Below are 27,074 nucleotides of genomic sequence, written 5' to 3'. Positions count from 1 at the left end.
CGACCTGGCGGGGGTGGCCGGCCTTCACTTGGGGCCGGCGAGGCCTTGCCCGGGCGAGGGCCCACCCCGCCTAAGGTCCGCAACCGTCACCGGCCGTCGGCAATAGGTGGTAGCCGAAGCTCCCATCCTTTTTTTTTTTTTTTTGAACAGTTTTATTTTTAAAATAAATTTAGCTTTTCCTTTTGAGTTTTTAATCTAATTTTTAAAAATTTTGAATAATTTTTTTAAAAAAGCCATATAAAAAAAAAAAAATTCATTTAAAAATGTGACGTCGTGCTACGTTAGCAATTCCGTTAACTTTCTTGACGGTGTTAAATTTAGAACTCAATTGAACCAACTTGACAAGTTTTAGGACTTGATTACACTTTTTGTAAGTTTTATGACTCAATTATACTTTCTTAACAAGTTTTAGGACTTCTGAATATATCCCAATTCAATTCAAATGCCGTCAATTATGAAATTCTTTTCATCTCTCATTTTCTCCTATAGGTAAAAAGGTTTAAGATGACAACCAAAGAAGGCAAGGAAGAATTACAATAATACAGAATTTAAACTAACCGACTTGAGCTAATCAACGTTCCAATCAAGCCTTGAATTCCAGTGGATGGAATGACTATTTGTCTTAGAAAGTGCAGCACTTTTTATGTAATGCTATGGCACAAAAGTGCGGCTAATTATCATGCAAATGTTATCACAAATTAACCACAACACAAAACAATCCAAGATCGTGTCTTACATCCATGGGCGACATTGAAGTGGATAAACTCAAGAAGTTATTCAATTTCTCCGGACAGATTTCCATAATTAGGTGCCCCGCACCTTTAAATCCCTTGGTATGCCGACCTTGCTTCCTTTAGCTCTATCTTATAAAAATATTTCTTTCCCACGAGCTGTGTGCAAATCTCCATTGCCATTTCCCCAAAAGGGCTTTGATTAAACGATGCAAACTTTATGAGTCTCCGCAATCCAATCCCTCCCCAATAAGAACTGATTTTGGAGTTTTCCATTAGAGAGAAATGACATGATTTTATGAAAGAGTTCTGGAATTTTGCTAATCCGTAACAGATAGGTTTTGGGTCTCCCTTTTTGGTTCTTGTTCCAAGAACAAGCATACCTAGGAGCCTGTTTTTGATAAGTGATTATCTGGTTGGAAAAGTTCTTCCCTCTCCAAAGCAGAGAGAGGTCTTTTTGAAAGCACTATTCCCAATCTTCCTATTTATTTCATTTCTTCTTTTCTAATCCCTTCCTCGGTGGCTAAAAGGTTGGATGCCATTCAGAATGAATTTTCATGGGATGATATTAAGGAGGCTCACAAGTTCAACTTAGTGGATCGGAAAGCAATCAGATGACCTTTTTGAAATGGCAGTTTAGTCATCAAGTACTTGTTAATCAACATGGCTTTTCTTGGCAAATTGCATTGGCGGTTCAGTGTTGCAAATGAACATCTTCGAAGAAAAATAGTAGTTGCAAACTTTGGCCTTGAAAAGGCAGGTTGAATCAGTGAGGATAGGGGAGCTTTACACAGACTAATGTACGAAGGAAGATTAGAGAATGTCGAAGCAAGTTTTTCTTCATGGAAATAGGACACAGGACGTTTGGCGTGGGGACACAACTTTGGAAGATCAGTTCCTAGATGTCTTTGACATCACCAGAACATGGAGGCTTTGCTACCAGATTGTTATTGTTTAAACGATGATATGGTCATTATTGATTTTTTTAAGGCAAGCCCAAGTTTGGGTTTTTGAAATGGGTTTATTTATTTATTTATTTAAGTGTTTTGTGCAATTCGAAGATTTCTACTGCTTCTGGGGATACTTTGGCGGAGAACGGTGGAAGAGGCAGAAACATTTCTACAAAATTTTACTAAAAGCTGCTAGATAGGGAGGGCTTTCATGGTAAATTGGATTTTCTTTGAAAAACGATTTGGAAAGTGAAAATTCCAAAAAGAGTTTTCTTTTTTTTGCTCAAAAAGATAACCTGCAACAAAGTAGCAAAGTATTGGTTAATTAGTGTTTCATCTGCGAAAAGGAGGTAGAGAAGCATCTCCTCCTTTATTGTTCTTGGATGAGACGGGTTTCGACAGCTTCCTCTGCTTGCATCGGGTTATCTTGGGTTATGGGAAGTTCTATTGAGCAAAAAATTTGGGCTTGGCAAGGCATTCACTTACAGCACAATAAGAAAAGACAGATTACCTCAACTCCTCTTTCCACTTTTTGGTTGATTGGGAGGAGCGGAACAAGAGAGCTTTTGATGGAGTGGAAACTTGCTTAGGATGTAAATGTCTTGGTCAATATAATTGATGATTCGTCTTGTTATGGAGCTCCTGTCCAGTTCCTTTGGAGGATAGATCTATAAGAATTCACCTATCTCAATAACCAAAAAACCTGGCTCAAATTTGAGAACTGCTTTATATACGCCGTTAGTGATTTGAACTCTTCTCTATACGGGTTGCACCCAGTTGTTAGCCTATGGTCTATCCTCTTACCTATGAAAAAAAAAATGATGAAGTGTGAGGTCTTGGTTTCTTTGGTAAGAGCATGCACGCAATCCTAATATTAGAAGCAACTTGAAAATCGAGGACTGTATTACCAAAATCAAGTCCTTATGATCAAAAGCTTGAGGATTCATGATTCCTTTTATATGCGTGATTTCCTTTCTTATGTCTACATTAAAGAGAGAGGGGCACTCTATGTTTAATTAGATTCTCATGGAAACTCTTCTTTATTTTGTTCAGAACTAGGTTTTTATCAAATCAAGTATTTTATTTTGCTCGAACTTATAATATCCTCATTTTAATGCATAATATATATAAGGTCTCTGCTGGAAGGAAATTTGAGGAAGGAAAGCAAAATGCTGCAAAGGAAGAACAATCTGGAAAGATCTCAAAAAAGAGGCAGAAGACTCCATCACTATTGAGACCTATTAGTTCAGTGCTTAGACATATTTCTTCTAAATTTCTTTTATTCAATTTCAAAGTGAATGATCCACATATTACAGGTCATATGCATATGAAATGACCTTTATGCTCTTGCCTTGATACAATTACGTCAGATTGCAAAGTAAGTCTTTTTTGCTTTTTATAAAATTGTTATCCACTTATCTTAGAGGACATTGTAATGGTTTGCATCCTCTAGGAACCACATTAGTCGAATGCGTTTACTTATAATAGAATAGAAAACAAATCATCATTGGTTTCCATTTCCCAAAGTTTGAGTTGTGGCTTGCATTAGTAGTCTGAAATATCAACGGCACTTTTGTTATCTAGATCCAAATATTCCTTTGAGCATCAATGAACATGTGGATGCAATGCAAGTTCAATGATGTAGTATGCTATATACTTGATACGGAACTTTTGTCATGATGTCAACCTATTTTATCTCTCATTTTGTGATCCTAAACTTTGTGAAGAAGGAAGTTGTCATTGACATTCTTTTTGTGAATAGGTTTGAATAAGCTTCCACCTGAGTATCCTTAAAGTGGTTGAGTGTGTGTTTATGTCCAGCTTATAGATCAAAACATTTAGCATCTTAACACTGTGTTATATTGAGCATATGCAACCTTACTGCTGACCAATATAGCGTACCGAACTTGGATACACTTTTTCCATTGCATCCATCACACTTCTATGTCAATTGTCACATCTCGATCAATACATTATCATTTGCCAAAATGAAGCGAAGGTATCTAGTTTGCTTGTTGTTGCTGTTTCTTGATCCTTGGTTTGTACTGAAGCTTTGTTACTACCCTCTTCCTCCCAAATATACAATTTAGTTTCTTCTTCACGCTATATAGATAAAACTTTCATCTTCCAGTATGTCCCGTACTTTGAGCTTTGGAGTTAGTCCCTCAATTCTATCAAAGCCATGTCATTTGCAGAAAACATAAACTTAGGGACACCAATTCAACAGTGTTGACTTAGGTCATTTGTTGTTCCTCTTGTAATTTTTGGTTTCTCCTTTTGTTATCTTTTCCTTTAAAAGCATGACTCTGTTCTATAGGTGAACAGTCCCCCACTTGAAATTGAAGACAAAAGATGCCCATTTTGCACTATCCCGTAGACTTGATTGAGTTCAACAAAGATAGTAATACTTCAAATTGCTTGCAAAGCAGCTACAGATATTCGCATGTAGACTTAGCTGCAATTTACTTGACAATTGACAATGGTATCTCATGCAAACTCCTACTAGATGCCATAAACTATTGAGGAATATTATGTCTATGGTATTGGTAGCTATAGAGGCATATCTTGTAGATAATCACCTAGTGTATATTATTAACAAAGATGAGGTGCTCCGAGACATCCCTAACCAATGAGTCTCATTTTTCTCTCTTTCTTTTATGTTTCACATGAACAAATTGTTCTTCCTATCCATCTTGCATTTGGCTACCAATCTAGCTCCAAATATATGTTCTCCATGTACTGAAGACCTTTGTAGCTTATGTGATATGGTCAAATCACATCTTTTCAGATCAAAGCTAAGTTTAAACCAGCTTATAAGGCCTTGTTTGGTAACCTTCCGAATAGTAATTGATTTTGATTTTTTGTTTCCGGGAGCAGTTTGGGAACAGAATCATGTTTGGTAAAATTTTTGTTCCCAAGAACAGATTTGGAGTAGAATCAAGAATAAAAAAAAAATGATTCTTGTCCCGGGAACAAATCTAATAATCAAGTCTTCTTCTCTTTTCTTCTTCTTCATCTACCGCCATCACGCGCTTGCCATCCGTTGGTCGCCAGCAACTGGTCCGGCGAGCTTGCCGGAGGCTCACCAGGCTAGGGTGAGGTTCAATGAGGTGGGCCTCGCCCAGCCCCGACGAGGGCCGGCCTCGCCGAGGGCCGGCGACGCTCCAGTGAAGTCACCGGCCACTTGAAGAAGAAGAAGAAGAAGAAGAAGAAGAAGAAGAAGAGTAGGAGAAAAAGGAAAAAAAGAAAAAAAAAAAAAAAGGAAAAAGTAAAAAAAAAAAAAATATTTAAAAATTAAAATAAATTGATTTGGAATAGAATCAATGAACACGGTACCAAACACAATTCTATTCCAACATCAGAAATTTTAGACAGTTATCAAACGATTTAAAATGCTTAGAAATTGTTCCTAAGAACATAATAAAAAAGAATCATTTCTTATCAGAATCTATTCCCGGAAACATAATTGTTACCAAATATGCCCTAAAAGGAAGTATTTTTCCCTTTGTCTTATTAGAATGTAATTACATCAATAGAAAAACAAAGTTATGATAATGAGAATTATGATCTAAAAGATGGGTGAGTTCTTCTTTGGGGTAATGTTGATTGACAAAGTAGGTGAGTTACTAACTGGTAGGCAATTGGTCATTTTGCTTTAACATATAATAAATAGTTTGCTAAGCACATAATCTGTAACATCCTCGATTTCGAGCTTGTAAGGATTGGCCATAAGGTCCTAAAAGGATTGATCATGGGCTATTGGCCATGGATTGATCAATTTGATCGATAAGGAATCACGGATCGGTCATGGTTCGACTGACCGATCGACTGATCGACAAACTGGTCACGGACTGGTCAAGGTGTCGGCCGTGAATTTCTACCAACCATACCAATAGGACAGGATCACCAGCTCATAAGATGACTTTTTGATCACGACGATTGGTCATGGGATGATCTTGAATCGGCAGATGGTCATGATCGGTCATAGTGCCTGGTCGCAGGTGATTCTGCCCGGCTATGTACCGATACACGGACGATCCGATGCAATCAAATATGATCGTCTTCCTACCAAAAATGCATCATTCCTTATTTAATTCTTAGTGATCAAAAAGGAATCTTGAATTGGTGATGTCCGATTGTGGATCCGTAATACACCAACCATGAGCCATACGGATGGATTGGGTGCCGATCGGAATAAGCTCGGGGATAGACTTGGCTATTCCGTCACTAATTCTAATATCCATGAGTGTCTTGGCTTAGTGCTAGATCATGAGTAGCCTTAGATTGGCCTTGAACTGACCGAAGGACAACTGACCCTTTAGGCTAACCAACTATCCAAGGAAATGGTTCGGGCAAGCATGGGGTGTGATGGCCGAACCTCAGGTGTACGTGATTCGATTTTTCAAGGTGTACCTAATGATCACTTTCCCAGCCCCGGAATTAACTTAGACGATGAAATTTTCTAGACCGCCTTCTTAATGAAGAAAAGAACAAAAGAGAAGAAAACTCTAGAACACCCTAGCTTCTTCATGAAGGAGGTTGACTTATCATTCCACTTAGTTCTTTACAGATATGGTCATGATTACCAAAGATTTACTTTGGGGATTAAGCAATGTATCCAAGCGAAGTGTTTCAATAAAATAGGACACATTGAAACTAATTATGGCTATCTATAGCCTAGATGCCACCATACCTTTTAGAGTTCCACCTATCCATAATGAGTTGTCTCCTTAATAATGAGTTAAGTGCTAATGTAGTCCAATGAAATGGAGACAAGCAAAGCCTTAAATGATGACACTAAGTCATTAGATCTCCACCTCATAAGCCTAGGTGTCCACTCGAAGATTTGGTAATGATGGCTTGAGATTTTCCTTGGAGAATAAGTTGGTGACTCGTAAGTTTAGGTATCCTCTAGAATCTTAGGTTATGATGAGCCCAAAGGATAACCTTGGTGAACAAGACAAAAGCTAATCAATCAAGAGAAGACATTAGGCATCAAGGGGCTTATGTGTCCCCTAGGGCCATAGGCACATCATAAGCCTAAAGTGAGCATTGGAGGGTAAGTAAATAAATTGATCAATCACAATCAAACGCGACTAAGCATAGGCGCCAATTAAGGAGACTAGATAGGCCAACTTGTTCCTTAGGTTTAATCATGATATTAGCATCAATAATTGAAGAGGAGGAGGCATATAAATAGGAGAAGACATCCTCACATTTTGGAGGCTTAAATATTCTCTCTTTTCCTCTCCCTTTCTCTCCTCTCTTTCATGTCCTTCTCCTCCAAGCCACCTTAAGAGTTGTTCGGTCACTAAAGGAGCATTTTGGAGCTAGGCTCAAAAGTAGTAAGTAGACTTTTTAACTCTTGGCTAGGACGATAGCCTACATCATCGAGTTTAGTGGTGTGCTCACCTTTGTAAGCCGTATGTATGATGTAATGTTCTTTTGTGTGTTTGCTCATATTTGCATGCTTGAGTGTGTTCATGCCCCAGGACAAGGTCAAGGTTCGCTTGACTTGGAATCGACATCAAATCATGATGGCCTAAGCATGCGACTCAAGTCACAAACCAAGAATCGTTTTTGACATATTTTGTAATATGATGTTGATGGTGTGACATCCTGAATTTTTAAATCCGTTTTCTATTAAAGTAATTGTGCATTTCATTGACACGTCTATAAGGCTATTCTCAGAGCTGATCACTCTCGAAATAACTAGACTATTTAGGGAAGTTATTAAGGATTTTAAGACAAATAGACTAGAGAATTCGACCAAAAATTAGCTTCTCGACCGTGCTTATCTTTAGAAGCCGTTACAGCACCGTTAAAAATCAATTTGAGATTAGAGATAAATCTATTCGATTGAAATGCGTGGTCGATCGTGAGTGACTCCACTAAATTAGAAAATTCTCGTCGATCGATATTAATCTAATTTTACTGTCGTTTTGATACCCTGTGTCCGTAATTGAATCCTCGAGATTCTCACAATAACCGAGGGTTGTCAATGTGCCGAATGGGTCCAATGTGGCTCGCAGAAAATCGACCACGAGTCATTTGCCCTAAAAAGTTTTGAAAACTACCCGGTGGTTTAGGTTACACTAAAAACGCGCTGACTAGAGATTAACTGCCGATTCAAGTTTGATTTCAAAAATTGACGATTCTGTTATGTCACAATAAATTCTAGGATCCACAACTTAATCTTAGAAAAATTTTCTGACAACCGAGACTTTTTGGAAAAAAAGTTAGTTTAAGGCCGTTTTTGTTCAATTGAAGCCGGGGATTAATTCTGGTGGTAAAATTGAGAAGCGTGAGGGATTGTTGGATGGGGAAAAATAACAATTGAGGCATTGAAACATCAATTGATTTTATGAGAGCCGATTGAGAGAGAATCAAGAGGGAATTAATTCCAATTGAAGCCTCATTCTTCAAATTCGTAACCCCCCTTAAGCCTATCAAAATTGGACCATTTGAGGAGTTGTGTAGTGTGTTTATGTGGTCAAATTGTAGCCAAGTGATGAAACTTCTTGGGCAAGGCTTGGAAGATATTTTTTTGTGGAAAAAGAAGGCCATGCGGAGCCCTCACCCCTCACCCCTCATCTCTATCTCTTCTCTCCCCATTCTCTTCCTCTCACCTCAACCGGACATCCTTCTCTCTCCCTCCCCATTTCATGCTACGCCCACAGCTGAAGAATACCATAAATCTAGCGATTGCCCCTCCTCGGTTCTGCTTCGTCCACCGCTCCGTTTCTTTGCACGAAGCCAGCAGCGAAGAAGCTGCACTAGCACGCTCACGCTTGGTCAACATTTCCACCCACGAAAGCCCTTGTTTGACCGAGCATCTCCCTTTGTGAGCCGCTTGTCACCTCTTGTTGCCAAGACCGAAGCTGCTTCTTGCAGCTGCTACCCAAGTCTTCATTCGGTTCGATCACCGCCAACTTCAGCTTCGCTGCTGCCTTCACTGAACAAACCAGCAAAACAACTCCACCGATCCCCATCTCTTTCTCCAACGTTCGTGCGCTAGCTACCGCGCGTCTTCAGTCCAACGAGCTGGAGTCAACAAAACGATTTGTCCAATTCCGAGCCCATCTCCTTGCAGCTGCTTCATGTGGCCAGTGCACGCCAACGGAAGGCTACCGAATCCCCTAGCTCGAAGACCAGCGAAACCTGCGGCAGTTCAATTTAGCCGATCTGTTTCCTTTGCTGCTCCCTTCGTCCGTGTGTCCTTGGCCCAGCACTCAATCCATGGTTTGGCTAGCAAAGCCCATGAGACCAAGAAGCCCAGCACGTCCCAGTAGCAAGTCCATGAGACCAGCAAGCAGCCCATAGTTTGGCATCTTCAAGCCTAACTCTTCACAAGCCTAGTTCGCAACAGCCCAAGCCTAGTTTTCGGCCCATCTTCAAGCCCACAACTTGAAGCCTATCTTCAGCAGGCCCAACCCAACTTAGGTCCAACCTAAAATCAAGAACAAATCTCAGTTGGGCTGAGATTTGTTGGGCCCATTTTAGGCCCGGCCTGAGAGTTCATCGTCGCTGCCAAAATTTTGGAATTCGGCCGCCGTTGCAATGTTTTGGTCTCCGCTTTTAATCAAGTGAGTTTTACTCACTAATACTTTCTTAGTTTGCTAATTATGCTTAAGGTTTATTAGATTTAATTAAGTGCAACTAGATGGTTAGATTAGTGTAAATTAGTGATTATTAGATAATTATGATGCATGTTAGGCAATTGGATTGAGCAATTAGCAAGTAGACATGTACTAGTATTTATTGAATGCATCTCGAAATTTTTCCCGATCCTTATCAAGCTTCAATTAGGCATTACGAGCCTAAATTGGATTTTTAATATTTATTTATGATTTTTTGAAATTAATTATTTATTTATTTTTCGAAAATTAGGCAGGGATAGCCGACGATCGGATTTTCGTGCTAATTGTCGTGGTGCAGTCCGTTTATTTATTTGAGCTCTACGTTGTGCTGAATTAAATTAATTGTGCAATTTGAGGAATTATTTCTAAATTGATTGAAATTGAGTGAAATTAAATGATTGATCGGTAGATGGTCAAGTATGGTTATTTAGCATTTATAATGCTTTGATGAGTTGTAAATCGGAAAGAATTGCGAGAGTAAACTGGAAATTCTCTTAGCTAAGATCGATCAAGTACGAGGTATAGACATACGTGGTTCGATGATGAGGAAATCATTGGTGAAAACGGCACCTTAAAGAACGCAAGAGTGCTGTCTATTACCTGCATTAGTATAGACATACGTGGTTCGGTGATAAGGAAATCACTGGTGAAAACAGTGCCTTAAAGAACGCACGAGTGCTGTCTATTACACGCATCATTATGGACATACGTGGTTCGGTGATTAAGGATATCACTGGTGAAAACGGTGCCTTAAAGAATGCATGAGTGCTGTCCATTGCATATGTCACTTTGGCGAAAACGACGCCCAAGAGTATTACTGTAGCTCTGTGACTGAAAGTACAATTGGAGGTTTTATATTGAGGAGTGATTTGACTTGGAAATGGTTCGACTGATATGTAATCGACTAGGTTGATTGATCAATGATTTGATCCGTTGTCGTGAATTGACTGATTGAGTATAAATGACCTTGAATGGTCTGATTGACAAGTAATTGACTAGGTTGATTGATCGAGATATCGATTTGTGAGGTGATTGCTTGGGTGCCTATTGAATTGTGCTAATATGCAGGTGGAATCTGAGACCAAGGTAAGTCCTTTGACCCGTGCGTGCATAGGCAGCCCGGATAGCATATTAGTTTATTAATCGGGTCTTAGGGAATAGAACTTGCTAAGACGTAGTCTCATCCTGGTTGTGGGACAATATTTTAGGACCCTGATGAGGAGCCTGAGGAGAAATAACCCGAAGAGGAGTACTTGGAGGAGAACCCTGATGATGATCCCGAGTACGACTTGGATGAGGACTGAGATCACACCCCCTTTTGTGAACCTTGTTTATAGGTGGTTGAGTGTGAGACTAGACATTTGTTAATAGTATGGTAAAATACTTTGAGGTGTGGTTGTATAAAAGTTTGGTTGTGAATTTCAATATGAAAAATATGGCTTGCTTTTCTATCTCATTATTTTATTGTTTGGGGATTTATAACTGCTTCTGCATGTGCTATTAAAGAGTAAAGGGTCGGCGATACATAGTCCTGAGATATTGCATTATAAAATCGACCAATTAAAAGGATGTGTGCGTGCCCGATGATTGGGGCGTGATAGAGGGTCATAGCACACTCACTTGAATGAGCACGCCCTCAGGCGTTGTATGTATCAACTAAAATGAAAGATGAAGAACTGGCTTGTGTGATGCACATATATAATTCACTTAAGAGGAAAAAGCGTATGTCATCACATAGCGTTGGCGGCGATACATCGTTCATTGAACGGGATGCCCTGGTTAAGTTAGGATACTTAGCTTTGAGCTCGGATGTCTCGGGTAAGCTAGCTCCGAGATGCCTTGGTTGAGCCAGGATGCCTAGGTTGAGCCCAGATGCCTTGGTGAGCTAGTGCCAGGATGTCTCGGTTGAGCTGGGATGTCCCAATTGAGCTAGGATACTTAGCATGAAGCTGGATGCCTCAGTTGAGTCGAGAGGAACTAGTTGAGTTAGGACGGCGATAAATGAATTTGCATGAGTGCCAGTATATGTATAAGCATAATATGTTGATGTGTTCATTGATATGCTGAAAGTAAGCATGCATTGAAGTATGCGATAATGGACATCTGCATATAGTTGATGATAGCAATAAGTTTGCTATTAATTTGCCATCGACTGCCATCGACATTGCATTGCAAGTATTGTACTTACTAGATTTGGATGATAAGATATTCTCCTAGTAGAGATTTTGATGATAAGATATTCTCCTAGTAGAGAATTAAGGATTTTTACTTACTGAGTCCATGACTCACTCTGTTATTTTTTAGAATTGTAGGCACAAGGAAGTTGCAGTCTCGCTAGAGGAGCTAAGGTTTACTTCGGCCTTTAAAAAAATATGGTGGTTGTAAATATAACGGCCTGTATAAAATGGCTTGTAAACGTAGTTGATGTAATTGTGTGTTTGTAAATTACTGTTTTCCTGGCTACTGGTTGTTGTCTAGGTGTTATTTGTAACGCTTCCACATATGCTTGATGAAAAGATAAAAAGAAACATGACAGCGATGCGCCTGGGACGTCGCGAAAATAGCCTCTGCTGCTCAAGACCTTAGAGGTGGAGTCGGGGTTGTGACAGAATCAATAGCCGGTAGATTGATCTTGCTTTTAAGCAAGACCATTGTGATAACTCAATCCCTTCCATCAATAAGATTCACATCAAGTAGAGGAAATTAGTTTGAAGATTTGTGAAACTAGTAGAATGTTATTTTTGTACCCTAATATGAGTAGAAGTGCAGGTAGATAGGTGGAACAATAAAATAAAGCTGAGATACTTCTTGCTTCTGTTTTTACCTCCCACCATGATTGTTCCTCTTGGTTTTGGAACTAAAATGAGAAGAAGCTCCAATCAATTAACATTACTCCATCAAATTTAACCTCCATGACCTATCTTATTCAGTTAAGAATTAAGGAGTCTCAACAAAATAATTAATAGTTGAAAACCATTTAATCGCATCAAAATTACTCTTCGGGTATTTTCGGTTTCATCTCCTAAACGTGATTTACGTTTCTAAACAAATTACAATCAATTGCTCTTTTGAAAATGAGTGAGAGCCAATCTTTTTGACCACTTTTCATCCTCTATATTTTAAAAATATTACTTTTCACACCATGATAAAATCCCATCTTCTGGAAAACACTAACCCAATAAATATGTTAGCCATCAATGAGCCCCCAACCCACAAAGTGATTTACATTTCTAAACAAATTACAATCAATTACTCTTTTGAAACTGGTGAGGTTTTTCTTGATCACTTTCCATCCTCTATATTTTAAAAATATTACTTTGCACATCATGACAAAATCCCACATCCCTTCCAAAAACACCAACCCAATAAATGTGCTAGCCCTTAATAAGTCCCCAACCCACAAAGTGATTTAAGTTTCTAAATAAATTACGGTCAATTTTTCATTGATGAGTGAGAGTCAGTCTTTTTAATCACTTTTCATCCCCTATATTTTAAAAATATACTTTGCACATCATGATAAAATCCCACATCCCTTTCAGAAAACACCAACCCAATAAATGTACCGGCCCTCAATGAGCTCCTAACCCACAAAGTGATTTATGTTTCTAAATAAATTACAATCAATTACTCTTTTGAAATTGATGAGTTTTTTTACCACTTTCCATCCTCTATATTTTAAAAATATTATTTTGCACATTATGACAAAATCCCACATCCCTTCAAAAAACACCAACCCAATAAATGTGCTAGCCCTCAAAAAGCCCCCAACTCACAAAGTGATTTACATTTCTAAATAAATTACGGTCAATTACTCACTAATGAGTGAGAGCCGGTCTTTTTAATCACTTTTTTTTTTTGGTAACCTAGGAAACCTCGTAAGCTGATAGCCGGCGAGCAAACCCTGAGGGAGCGACTACATGACCCATCACCCCTAATGACGCTTATGGGATTCGAACTTCTCCCCTTTGTGAGGGGGAGATAGCCCAAGTCAGCTGCGCCACTGCGGGCGGTGGTGTCTTTTTAATCACTTTTCATCCCCTATATTTTCAAAATATACTTTGCACATCATGACAAAATCTCACATTCCTTCCAAAAAACACGAACCCAATAAATGTGCTAGCCCTCAATGAGCTCCCAACTCACAAAGTGATTAACGTTTCTAAACAAATTACAATCAATTACTCTTTTGAAACTGATGAGTTCTTTTATCACTTTCCATCCTTTATATTTTAAAAATATTACTTTGCACATCATGACAAAATCCAACATCCATTCTAGAAAACACCAACCCAATAAATGTGCTAGCCCTCAATCAGCCCCCAACCCACAATGTGATTTACGTTTCTAAATAAATAAATTATAGTCAATTACTCATTGATGAGTGAGAGCCAGTCTCTTTAATCACTTTTCATCCTCTATATTTTAAAAATATTACTTTGCACATCATGACAAAATCCCACATCCCTTCCCAAAAACACTAACCCAATAAATGTGTTAGCCCTCAATGAGCCCCCAACCCACTAAGTTTTAGTGCTCTCGACCAACCACCACCAGCTACTGGTGGATGCCACCCGGCAACCTTTGGACAACGTCAATGGTTATCGAGCTCTATCATCACTCTCACTGCTACCCTTGACCACGCCTCCCACTCCAATTTCTGATTTTTCGCTTTATGTGCTCTTTCTTTTTTCTTTAATTCTCTCCCTTTCTTGCAGCCCAACGTGGACGTTGAGCTTGTTGACTACTATGACATGCCAATTGGCATATCCAATGAAAAACTAGGGGCTAGGTGGTAATTTAGGAAAATGGTGTTTATTGGTAATAGCGGCAAAACTAATGGTGGTTTTTGATAATTTCCAATAAAATTGCGTAGTACAAGTTGCTAATTGGATGCAGAATAACAATTAGGTAAATCAAGTTTACTCCATTTCTATCGCAAAATTATTGATTCCAATATGGACAAACTCTGCGTCACATATGAGAGGAAGAAAGTATACATCATGTGTAGCATAGCACTATATTTAGTATGATAAAATGAAGTGGAATAAAAGAAGGAATGAAATAAAATAGGCACTACAATTCATGTGTTTGTTTGTTGTGACGGAACAAAGAGGGGACTTTGATTATATCTTGTCCAGTGTTTGGAAAATTCCCAATCAATTCCTTCTTGGTACGCATGATCTAAGTCTTTTTCTCCATCCTAATGTAGAAAACATAAACGGACAGATTGGAAAGATAGCGTTTGTGATCTTTGAAGGTACCTTTTGAGACGGAACTTTTCACTTTTAAAGCCCAAGTTCTCATTAAAAGGCTATCTTGAAAATCTCAACAAAAGTTTCTTGCCTAATACTTCTATTTCGAATGAAATTGAAAAATAGAAAACATAATAGTCACCTGTAGCCTCGGTGTGTCTGTCCCCTCCTGAGTGGATGAGAAAGAAAGGTTCTATCAAGGGCTGCGATTGAGCCAATTTATCGTGAATTAGATTGATAAAAAGTATTTGCTAAAAAAGTGGCCGTGAGTTCCCAATGCGGAGTCGAGGTCGGTTGACTTCACATCAATGAGTTTAACTTTTAGTTGAAAACAACTGCTTGTTGGATTTGGAAGGGTCAAATTCTTGGCGCGTACGTAGGTGGAAATGAGGTTGATTTCTTATCAAATATTTGAACTTTTAAGTTATCTAATCAGATTATTGAATTTGCGTGATTAGTTGGAGTTGACATATTCATTAGAGCGGTATGATTTTCGACGTGCAATGTGGAATCCTCTTGATTTTCAAGGTATTTTTATTTTTTGTCTTGATATCTTATGTACATATAGTGCATTTCCAGAGTGATAACTATTTAATTATGTTTTTGTGGATAGTGGAATACGAGTCTATTTTAAGTGGATGACTTCATAATTTATTGGTGACTTCATTCATGTGCTTATTTTTCTTTATGTTTTGTTTACATTTATCAAATCCCTATAGGACTTGCTCAAGCGTTTTCGGTACTTCACTAAAATTTCCGTGATTTTTTTTTTTTGTCAGTTTTGTTATTAGATAACCTACTAACCGACAATGGGGTCAAAACACCCAAAACGGGTGTTGACTAATTTTCCGATTGTTTTGTGTTACAAACTACACTAAGGGGAAGAAGAGCCTTGATCTATGACAAGAATCCCACCTTCGGAGAATAGGGATATGTTTGTATGGCCCTATTCTTGATTTCTTCAAGACATAAATGTCAGTTAAAGATTAGTGGATCATCTTCTTCGTAAATTATTGCCCAAATTGGTCTATGAAATCATTTTTGTCCACAAACATACTGGGATTATTAGGACCCACATATTGCGCCATTTGCAAATTGTTATTCTACCTTGAAATACTAACATATTTGTATCTATAAATTCCTATGTATTAATCAATTGACCGCACTAAAACTTTATCCAAACTAAGCCATTGTCAAAAAGAAACAGATTAGGTGAGATCATAATGAGATTTTTTATAGTTAAAAAGAAACCTTTTTCAAAAAGAGGGTTTCTTTTTTAAAAGTTAAAAGATGGTTCTTTTTCTTGACTTTTCACCTTACAAAGGCCTCCTTAACATATATATTCTCCGTCGGAGCATGTACGTTCAAATTACAACAAAACCTGTTTGTGCTTCCAAAAATTCCTTCTCTTCAATTTTCTTATATTCTTCAAGTACCAATTAAGATTTCACCTCTAGTACTATGAAGCCTCCCAACTTGTCTTTTCTTGAGTTCTCGTCATCATGTCGTCTATTTTTCACTTGCATAGTGCTTTTGCCATGCATTAGCCAAGTCCTTTCAGCTAACAATATGACGGATAAGCTCGCGTTGCTTGCATTCAAGGCTGCAATAACTATGGACCCTTTTGGGGCACTGAATTCATGGAACTATACAACTGACCACTGTCAATGGCACGGTGTCATGTGTGGTCGCCTACACCGCAGAGTCACAAGATTAGACCTACAAGCCTTAAAGCTTTCAGGATCCATCTCCCCTCATATTGGAAATTTGAGCTTCTTGAGAGTCCTGATGCTCATCAACAATAGTTTTCATCATGAAATCCCACAACAAGTCAGCCATTTGCATAGTCTACGTGTCTTGCAATTATCCATCAACACATTAGAAGGCAAAATCCCAAGAAACTTGTCGAGTTGCTCTCACCTTAGGTTGCTCTGCCTTGTTGACAACCGGCTGGTTGGAGAAATTCCCATCGAGTTCGGTTCTTTAGTGAAGCTTCAGCTTCTTGGCTTAGGTAAGAACTATCTAATGGGAACTATTCCTTCATCCATTGGAAACATGTCATCGTTAGAGCGTCTTGGTCTCGCTTGGAATGAGGTGGGTGGGAACATACCCCAAGCTCTGAGAAAATTAACCAAACTCAAAGTGCTTCAATTTGAAGTAAATAGGTTGTCAGGCACAATTCCTCCATCTATCTTCAATCTTTCTTCCATAAAGGTGTTCGAAATCGGTGTTAATGATATAGGAGGGAATCTTCCTGCCAATATAGGCTTTGCTCTTCCAAACATTGAGATTTTCACCATTGGGGATAACCGATTCACTGGATTGATTCCTCAGTCAATGTCTAATGCAACCACTTTAAGGTGGCTACAAGTAGATGGGAACATACTCTCGGGGAAAATGCCTCCTTTGGACCGCTTAAACATGCTCGAAATATTGAGTGTCGGTAATAATTATCTTGGAAGTGGAGGATATAGTGATTCAAGCTTCTTTTGCTCATTGACTAACACCACCTTTCTAGTGGTGTTGTCTATACAAAACAATAGCTATGGCGGGACGTTGCCCGAGTGTATTGGTAATTTCTCTAATACTCTCTTAGAATTGTGGCTGGGCAGGAATCTACTATTTGGCATGATTCCCAAAATAGTCGGAAATCTCATCAACTTGCAAAGGCTTTTTTTGGACCACAACAGGTTTTCAGGTACGCTCCCCTCCGTTCTGGGAAATCTTAATAATTTAGTGGAAATGAAACTATCGTATAACAAGTTTTTCGGAGCAATTCCTTCTTCATTGGGAAACCTAGTAAACCTAGCACGACTCCATCTCGATCACAATAACTTTCATGGCTACATTCCTTCATGTCTATCGGAGTGCCGAAATTTGGTGGAACTTGATCTATCTAGTAACAACTTAAATGGAACTATACCACCAAAGTCCATAGGCCTCTCATCACTATCTATACTTTTGAACTTGTCTCGAAACCATCTCACCGGTGTCCTACCTGAGGAAATCGGGAAATTGAATCTTTTGGCTCGACTGGATGTCTCCAAAAACATGTTGGATGGCCACATTCCGACTAGTCTTGGCAGTTGTGTTGGATTGGAGGTGCTCAAAATGCAAGAGAATTCTTTCCGAGGCACCATTCCTTCATCTATGAGTATGTTGAGGAATCTCAATGAGATAGATCTTTCACACAATAATTTATCTGGTCAGATTCCAAAGTTTTTTGAGGCTTTTCACTTCTTGGAGAACCTAAATTTGTCATACAATAACTTTGAAGGCACATTGCCGACTAAAGGAATCTTTAATATTGTTAGCGCTACTTTTGTCTCTGGAAATGACAAGCTTTGCGCAAGATTGCCCGAATTTCGTCTCCTGAAATGCAACTCTAGAAACTCAGGCCGAAAACTATTCCTTAAGTGGAAGCTCACCATCTTGATTTCCTTCGGCGTTCTTGGTATAGCTCTTCTTCTTGCTTTTATGTACTTTGGTTGGTTGAAGAAGAAGAAAAGAACAGAGCTACCTTCAAATTCCAAAGATGATTCATCAGTGAGTCTATCTTATCGAACTCTCATTAAAGCAACCGACAGGTTTTCTTCAAGTAACTTGATCGGGGTTGGTGGTTTTTGATCTGTTTACAAGGGCGTCCTTGATGAGAATGGAACCGTGATTGCTGTGAAGGTGCTTAATTTGATGCTTCATGGTGCTGTGAGGGGCTTCATAACAGAGTGCGAGGCTTTAAGGAACATTCGACACCGTAATCTTTTGAAAGTCCTAACAGTATGCTCAAGCACTGATTATAGTGGCAATGAGTTTAAGGCGTTGGTTTATGAGTTCATGGTTAATGGTAGCCTAGAAGATTGGCTACATCCAAGCCCATCACCAGCTAATGTAGATGGGAATGTGCAAAAATTGAGTCTCATCAAGAGGATAAATATTTCCATCGATGTTGCTTCAGCATTAGATTATCTCCATAACAACCTACAAAGCCCTGTTATCCATTGTGATTTGAAGCCAAGCAACATCCTACTAGATGCTGAAATGGTTGGACATGTTGGAGACTTTGGTTTGGCGAAGATCATGATTGAATCTCCCAATGACACTAAAGCGAGTATGAGCTCTGCTGGTGTAAGAGGAACTATCGGCTATGCTGCTCCAGGTAAGTCTTGCGCGCTATTTCCATCTACCTCAACTGGTTCTGCTATTATTATTTATCTTTTATTTGCAATTTGAATGAAGCGCAGAATATGGAATGGAAAGCACGGCTTCAAGAGAAGGTGATGTTTATAGTTATGGCATTCTCTTGCTTGAGATGTTCACAGGCGTGAGTCCAACAAATGAAATGTTCAGAGAAAATTTTAACCTTCATAAGTTCGTCAAGGAAGCCTTGCCTGAACAACTCCTAGAGATTACTGATCCTCTTCTACTTCAAGAAATGGAGAGCCACAAGGGCATGGGCAGAGGTGATGCAGCTCGCGATTTTCTGGAGATGGTTTATAGAATTGGAGTCGCCTGCTCGGTCCAAGCACGCAGAGAGCGGATGAACATCACAAAAGTCGAAGCTCAGCTACATTTTATCAGGGATAAACTTCATGCAGCCGGTTTCCAAGGATAGGTAATATATAAGATCAATGGCTTTTCTGCATTTTATTTTCCCTTCAACGACCAGATCATTGCCATATATGCAACGATAAGCATGCATTCATGTGCTTGCTTATGTGGATAAACTCAAAAATGCGCCCACAATTCCTCAATTTTCCGGCTTTGTGTGAATAAAAAAAGGAGACCACCAACTGAATTACATGCATCCCATTACGGAATTAGAGAATTAAACCTGTAGAATCATTGTTAGAACTCTATGGGCAGCATGAGGAAATTCTCCTGATCAAGAAATTATCGTGATCAAAGCGGATGAGAGGCTAATCATAGACCCCATACCTTAAATATATTCGCCATATGCATTTGCAATCTCACCAATTGCGATGGCTTTAGGACATTTATGCAGCTTTATTAGGAGTATGCTTTTAATAGACAATATATCAACTTTGCTGAACGAACGAATGAATCTACATGTCTCTTCCAGGTTATATGAACTCGGGAGTTCTTGGCGTTGGTTTCTGCAATTCCAGTAATTTTTCTTTTGCTTCTTCCATACTTAGCCCTAGAAAAGGGGGAGGGGAGTGGGGGTGCATGCTATGTTAGTATAGTAGATCCAGGGAACGGCAACGTTTCTCCGATCCTGGCCACGGCTCAAAATGAGGACTCAATCTTGTCTGTCATTCAATAAAACTCAATTTTCAGCTTGCAAGAACTGCAAGTAGCTTTTTAAATTGACGACAGCTCGATGCATTCCTTCTTCCGTGAACCGTTTCATGTACAATGCATCCAGGGGCAGAGCAGGAATTTGAGAAGCAAATCACATAATCCTTTCCGACTCCCGAAGTTATATTTGTAACTGCGGTCACTATGAACAATTTATCCATGCAGACCAACTACTTTATTACATGTAATATAAGTTCCAATTATTCTTGTGAACACGAAAGCAGAGTGAACTCTTATGTGAGTTGTGAAGTGCCTCAATTGAGAATGTTACAACTCTCTAGGCCGATGGTGTGGCAATAATTTGGAGCAATTTAGTTGGCCCCCTTACCAACTGAAAATTGTTGACATATGTTTTCAATCACATATATATTCACAGCATTTTGAGGATACAATTGGACTTGCCTGTACAAGGAGGGATAGGAAGGAGCTATCTCCTGGGTACCAAGCGCTCATTGCAATCTTTCGTGATTATTCTGTTATATTATGAAATATCTAGTTGAATTTCCAGCTCATCCAGTTCGATTTGCGTATCTTTTAATCATGAACATGCATAAAAATAAGTATTTCAACAAAAATGATCCGTAAAAATTTTCATGGTGCTTGGCATTGTCTTTTCACTAGAAATTTTGCAAAAAGAATTCCTTTTTGCTGTCTATAAGCAATTTATTTGGATGCAAAAGATAAAAATCTGAGAAAATTTATTGGGTTGTGTATTGTGTTCCATTCCATACAAGCTCAAATTAATTATCGTTGAGCCCAGACATGTTTATTGCTTACCCTCATCTACACACCTTGTGAAACACAAGTATTATAACCATACCTAGTCATCCTCTGCAATCTCGATTTGATTTACACTGATCAATAAGTTCTCATTTATATAAAGAAAATCATGAGTATCATTAGCCCTTTTTGGAAAATTTTGATAAGCATCCATTAATTTGAAATGCAAGTGTGAAGTCTATTCAATTAGATGTTGTCAGAGCAAAAAAAAAAATTAGAAATTGATAATTCAAACAATGCAGTAAATTGTCATTTCAGATAATTGGACTTGAAAAGTTTCGACTGAATTACCGGCCTTAAGGTGAAATAAATCTGAACCCATTTCAGAATATTGGTCCATTACAAGAGCCCACCAAAACCTTGAATACATTGAAGTTCCAATCTAATAAAGACATACGTGAAGATTGAACAGCAAAGGTGGCCTGGGACTTTTAATGATGCAGGAGCAGCTTTCTGTTTCTTTGGCATGCTATAGCCACCGACAATACAAGCATGGTCTCGCTCAAAGGGCTCTTGGTCTCGCTCAAAGGGCTTGGTCTCGCTCAAAGGGCTCGAGAGTAACTTGCTCAAAAGGCTTGAACTGCTCTGCCTGCAGCTTCTTCAATTCCTGGGAAAAATACCGTCTCGGCTGAAACAGTAGAATCGATACCGTTTGCCTGCAAAAACAAGCACAAACAGAAGGTATTGATTTCCCGTCTCTTCTGATTGAAGTAGCATTTCCAGTGTTTCCTTTTTCTCAAGTGGATTGTTCTTTACCCTCCCTCAAATATGATGAGATCATTTCTGATGTCACAGCTTATCTCCTACGCTTGTAAAAACTTGCGCCCTCTACTTGTCTTAATTTATGAGGACTTATATAGTGGAAAAGAAATATAAGTGCGACCAGCAGTCCTCTAACGCAACAAGCTACATCTCAAAAAAAGAATAAAGAAAAACCAAGTGCGCATTTGTCCATAGAGAGAGAAGTTCCCGTGAAAAGATTTAGGATTAGACTGATCAAATTGAAAATTTTGGAACGGAATTAGTATCTGCAGAATAGGTTTAAGATTAATTAAATAATTTCTCTCTTATATATCCACTGCACAAAATAAAATGGGCAGAGAGGTGCGGGGCCGAATGAGGAGAATGGCAATTAGAACGTCGATGAACAACAGATTAATATTCAATTAAAAATAGCAGAAAAGACGAAGAAGAATGTAATGGATATCGGCAGGCATGAAATCAAGTCCTCCCCCCAGCGAAAAAAAAAAAAACGTCGTGGTTTTGGTGGTGGTCCTAAGAAGACGAAATGAAATCAAAACCCGACACCATCCTGCGTCTCTACGCCAACTCTCCCCCACGTTACCCGAGCCTAACACCATGTCCAATGATCGAAAACCGATTCGATTCGCCCCTTGCACCAGAAGCAAATCACCTATTTTGTGATTCCTTTTTCTCTAAGGTCCATTTTGACAATTTCACAGTTCAGATTATATTTATAAGTGATTCAATGCCCGTCGGACTTTCGAGGTACGATTCACGGAGGCTCCGCACGCGTCTCAGCCTCAACGCGCCGTCGGGGCGCAATGGAACTCCGGCTCTCAAAGTCTCTCCTCGTCTTCGAGGCTGCATCTCTGCAGATCACGGCCCGGGGACTTTCCTGAGCCCCGATACCAGCGCAAAGCTGGGCCATGACCCATTCACTACATCCAGTGAGTCTGTTAATATTAACAACGTGAACTAGAATACTTATAGAGAATATTTGGGGTCTTCTTTGTCAGGACGAGAATTCAAAAACCCATACTAACCAATCGGAGGCTGAACAGGGATACAGAACTTGAGTACGGGGAATCGTCGTTGATGTAAAGAAAGGGAAAGAAGATATTAGTGTTGGTTGGGGCTGATGATGACAAGAACAATAGCCGATGATGATGGTGGAGGCGGCATTCAATCATTAAGAGCTTAAAATTGAATAATGAAAATTCTGAATTCTTACGAGCAAAGTATTCTGATAAGATTCCATAGCAAAAAAGGCTACTCTTCTGGCTATATTGATATTATCTGTACGTATGTTACTACCCCTCCTGCATAACATGATAATAATAATGGAAGAGATTAATATTGAATAAATATTGTGAAAAAGACAAAAAGAAAGTGATAGAAAGGGTAAAGATAGTATCAGAACTTCCCTTACGCAGTGAGGAAAAATCAAACTTTGATATCACCTAGTGTCTTGACACCATTATCCCACATTACTTGAGCTGCACCATTAAATCAAAAAGGGAATCAATGCTCCTAAAATGAGGAGATCGTGTACCCTCTTCACATGTAGATCATTCAAGCGTTTAAGCATATATAACATTGTTGAGAGCTTCTCACTTTCTTGAATAGAAAATTAGGATTTTTTATTATTATTTTATATATATTGACTTCAAAGTTAAACGGAGACTTGCGAGGTATGATGTAGATCAAGATTGTGAAAAGATGGGAATGGGGCCTCTAAACTTGTCCAGCTCTTGATCCAGTTGAGAGTCTTGGTGGACAATGTATGAATGTTGCTCTTTTTAGTTCAGGAATTTGGTGAGTGAAGGCGTAAATTATCAAAGTGGAGGAGGAGGAAAGTTGTTTTGAATCAATATCCGCTATATGGGATAAAAAGAAATGAACAAATTGAAAATTCAAACCAACCAACATGGTTCGAGTTCAATGTAATTGGTTCTTGAGTTGGGTCACATGTTTTCTCTTCAGCATATTATTATTATTCTTAACTCCGAGAATGCTCGGCCATGTCGTTCGGCCATGTCGCTTGTTCCAAGCCTTCTTTCGAGACAAAGGTCTTAGTTGCTCGCTCGAAGCTTTGTGAAGGGGTGTGCTCCGTGCTCCACACTCATGGGGGCCCCATCTCCTAAATCATCAACTGTTCAACAATTTGATCATGGAAATCATGAACCATCTCTCAATTATGATGATGGCTAGGACTCGCGTTGGGCATACTTAGGAGGCAGACGCACTAGGATGGTCGATTACCCCTCCATCAATGAGAGCGACCTCGCCAACAAGGAGCCAAACAAGCATGCGCTCAAAATTCCTGCGTTTGTTGTTGCCAAACCCTCACTTTATTAATTAGGATTCAGGGGGAGAAGTCAAGCTCCGCGGTACTGGTAAGGCCATGAAAAATATGAGGTTAGTATTGCATGATGCTAGTATTATGATATTCATAAGACTTTGTGGAATTTATGCCAATTATTATAAAAGAAAGAAAAATATGTACAATATAGATTCTGTCCTTTGAGTTTTAGAATTTGTGTGATTTGAATTTTTTGCATTTATTTTGCACAATCGAGTCCTTTAGTTTTCTGAATAAGTTTTGTGGTATGCAGTTAAATCCTCTAACTTCCTTATTTATTTAATCAATTGTTTGTCTTTGATATACCCACTATAATGAATACTTTTTTGTTTTTTCTTTTCTTTTCTGCGTAGTAATTAATTGACAATTTACTTAACAAATGATTTGATTGTACAAATTGAGAAAGTTAGAGGAATTAATTGTTAGATGACTTAAGATTGAACCAAATCGCATAAATTAGGGTATGCATGGTAATGTTTCAATTTTTCTGTTTTTTGTTCCTTGAAATAGAAAAAAATCAAAATCCATTTGGTAACGTTAGTTAATTAAGTGGTTAGGAAATAGATTTAGAACGAAAACAAAAAGTAAAAGAAAGTAGTTTCTTATTCTAGAAAACAATTTTTAGAAATAAATCATTTTCTTTCTTCTTCTTCTTCTTTTTTTTTCCTTTTCTTATTATTTGTCTTCTAATCGATTGGTGGAGACTTGCTGCCCATCACCGCCGGCCGCTGCTACTTCCGGTTAGAGGAGGAGAAAGAAGAGAAATAAATGAAGAAAAAAAAAAAAAAAAAAAAAATTATTAAAAATTAAAAGAAATTTTATGGCACAAAAAAATTCTTTTTCTATTCTGTAATGTTTTGTACTAAACACATTCCTATTCTTTTTATTTTCTATTCTGAAAATAATGATTTTGTGTGGATACCAAACGTGTTATTTTATTCAAAAATTGTTCTATAGAATATAAATAGAAAAAAACTATTTTTGAAAAAAAAAATTTTTATTTTTATTATTTTCAAGAACAGAAATATTATCAATTGTATCATTAAATACAAAAAAATTGAAAGGGATTAAGAAGTCTCCACACAATTTAAGGAAGAAATGAAAAGAAAGAAACCCAATCCGAACATGAATACGATGATAAGAACAAATAATCTAAGGAAAGAAATAAAAAGAAGAGAACTTGAGTGTGCGGAATTCATGGTGAGAAAGGCGGAAAGAAGATAGCGTGTCGGTTGGGGTTGATGATGACAAGTACAATAATCGATGATGATGACGGTCAACTTCAATCATTAGAGATTTAAATTAAATAATGAAAATTTTGAGTACTTACGAGCAAAGTATTCTACGGTCGGCAAAATGGCTGCGTATGTACATACATAATTACATACATATATTATATAAAGGAAGTCCAATTAATTTTAAATTTATTATACGGATATTGATTCAACCCTATATTTTTTTTTTAATTTCTCCAATTTAGTTATAAATATTTGTGCAAAGTTCCTAGCTAGTAATTTTTTATTAGTAATACCACATAAGATAACTGATTTTGACTAGTTGGCTTGTCTCAGGACTATGCTTTTTTTTCTTAACCTGCACTCGTCATTTTACTTTAAGAATTCTATTATTTCTCTTTAATTTAACTTATATTCTGAGTAAAAAGGTTTAAGATAACAACAAAAGAAGGCAAGGAAGAATTACAATAATACAGAATTTAAACAAACTGGCGTGACCTAATCAATGTTCCAATCAAGCCTCGAATTCCAGTGGACGGAATGACTATTTGTATTAGAAAGTGCAGCACTGTTTATGTCGTGCTATGGCACAGAAGTGCGGCTAATTGTCATGCAGATGTTTATCATAAGTTAACCACAACACAAAACAATCCAAAATATTGTCTTACATTCATGGGCGAAATTGAAGCGGATAAACTCGAGAAGTTATTTGAATTGCTCCTGCCAGATTTCCAAAATTAGGTGTCCCGCACCTTTAACTCCCTTGGTATGCCAACCTTGCTCCCCTTAGCTGTATCTTATAAAAATCTTTCTTTCCCACGAGCTGTGTGCAAATCTCAATTGCCATTTCCCCAAAAGGGCCTTGTTCAAACGATGTTAAATTTCTTACTTCCACACCTTAATCATCAAAACATCCGCATATATGACCTAATGGAAAGCAAACTTTGTGAGTCTTCGTAATCCAATCCCTCCCCAATAAGAACTGATTTTAGAGTTTTCCATTAGAGAGAGAGGACATGATTTTATGAAAGAGTTATGGAATTTTGCTAATCCCTAACGGATAGGTTTTGGGTCTCCCCTTTTGGTTCTTGTTCCAAGAACAAGCATATCTAGGAGCCTGTTTTTGATAAGTGATTGTCTGGTTGGAAAGTTCTTCCCTCGCCAAAGCAGGGAGAATTGGTCTTTTTGAAAGTACTATTCCCAATCTTCCTATTTATTTCATTTCTTCTTTTCTAATTCCTTCCTCGGCTAAAAGGTTGGATGCCATTCAGAATGAATTTTCATGTGGTGATATTGAGGAGGCGCACATGTTCAATTTGGTGAATCGGAAAGAAGTCGAATGACCTTTTTGAAATGGCAGTTTAGCCATCAAGTCCTTGTTAATCAACAGGGTTCTTCTCGACAAATTGCATTGGCAATTCAGTGTTGCAAATAAACATATTCGGAGAAGAGTAGTAGTTGCAAAATTTGGCCCTGAAAAGATAGGTTGGATCACTAAGGATAGGAAAGCTTTACACAGACTAATGTACGAAGGAAGATTAGAGAATGTTGAAGCGAGTTTCTTCTTATGGAAATAGGACACAGTAAGTTACTAACGTTCCATGTGGGGACACAACTTCGAAAGATCAATTCTTAGATGTCTTCGACATCACCAGGAACATGGAGGCTTTGGCACCAGATTGTTATCGTTTAAAGGATGATAAGGTCATTATTAATTTTTTGAGGCAAGCCCAAGATTGGATGTTTGAAATTGGGCCTTTTTTTTTTTAAATGTTTCGTGCGATTCGAAGATTTCTACTGCTTCTGAGGATGCTTTGGTGGAGAACAGTTAAAGAGGCAGAAACTTTTCCACAAAATTTTACTACAACCTTCTAGATAGGGAGGGCCTTCATCGTAGATTGGATTTTCTTTGAAAAGCGATTTGGAAAGTGAAAATCCCAAAAAGAGTTTCCTTTTTTTTGCTTGGGAAGATAACCTACAACAAAGAGGCAAAGTATTGGTTAAATGGTCTTTCATCTGCCAAAAAGGATGCAGAGACCATTCAGCATCTCCTCCTTCGTT

General features: G+C 38.3%; 1 protein-coding gene across 1 annotated transcript; it reads left to right on the top strand.

Moving 5' to 3' along the window:
- Nucleotides 1-16,142: 16,142 nt before the first annotated feature.
- On the top strand, nt 16,143-19,185 carry LOC104445930 (probable LRR receptor-like serine/threonine-protein kinase At3g47570). Its single transcript, XM_039312804.1, has 3 exons — nt 16,143-18,119; nt 18,213-18,729; nt 18,815-19,185. Exons 1-3 carry the CDS (start codon nt 16,143-16,145, stop codon nt 19,183-19,185), a joined length of 2,865 nt encoding a protein of 954 aa, XP_039168738.1.
- Nucleotides 19,186-27,074: the final 7,889 nt, after the last annotated feature.

This window comes from Eucalyptus grandis, chromosome 5, assembly GCF_016545825.1.
Source record: "Eucalyptus grandis isolate ANBG69807.140 chromosome 5, ASM1654582v1, whole genome shotgun sequence".
NCBI classification, from domain to species: domain Eukaryota; kingdom Viridiplantae; phylum Streptophyta; class Magnoliopsida; order Myrtales; family Myrtaceae; genus Eucalyptus; species Eucalyptus grandis.
The sequence above is the reverse complement of the archived record's forward strand: the minus strand, read 5'-3'. Positions and strand labels throughout refer to the sequence as shown.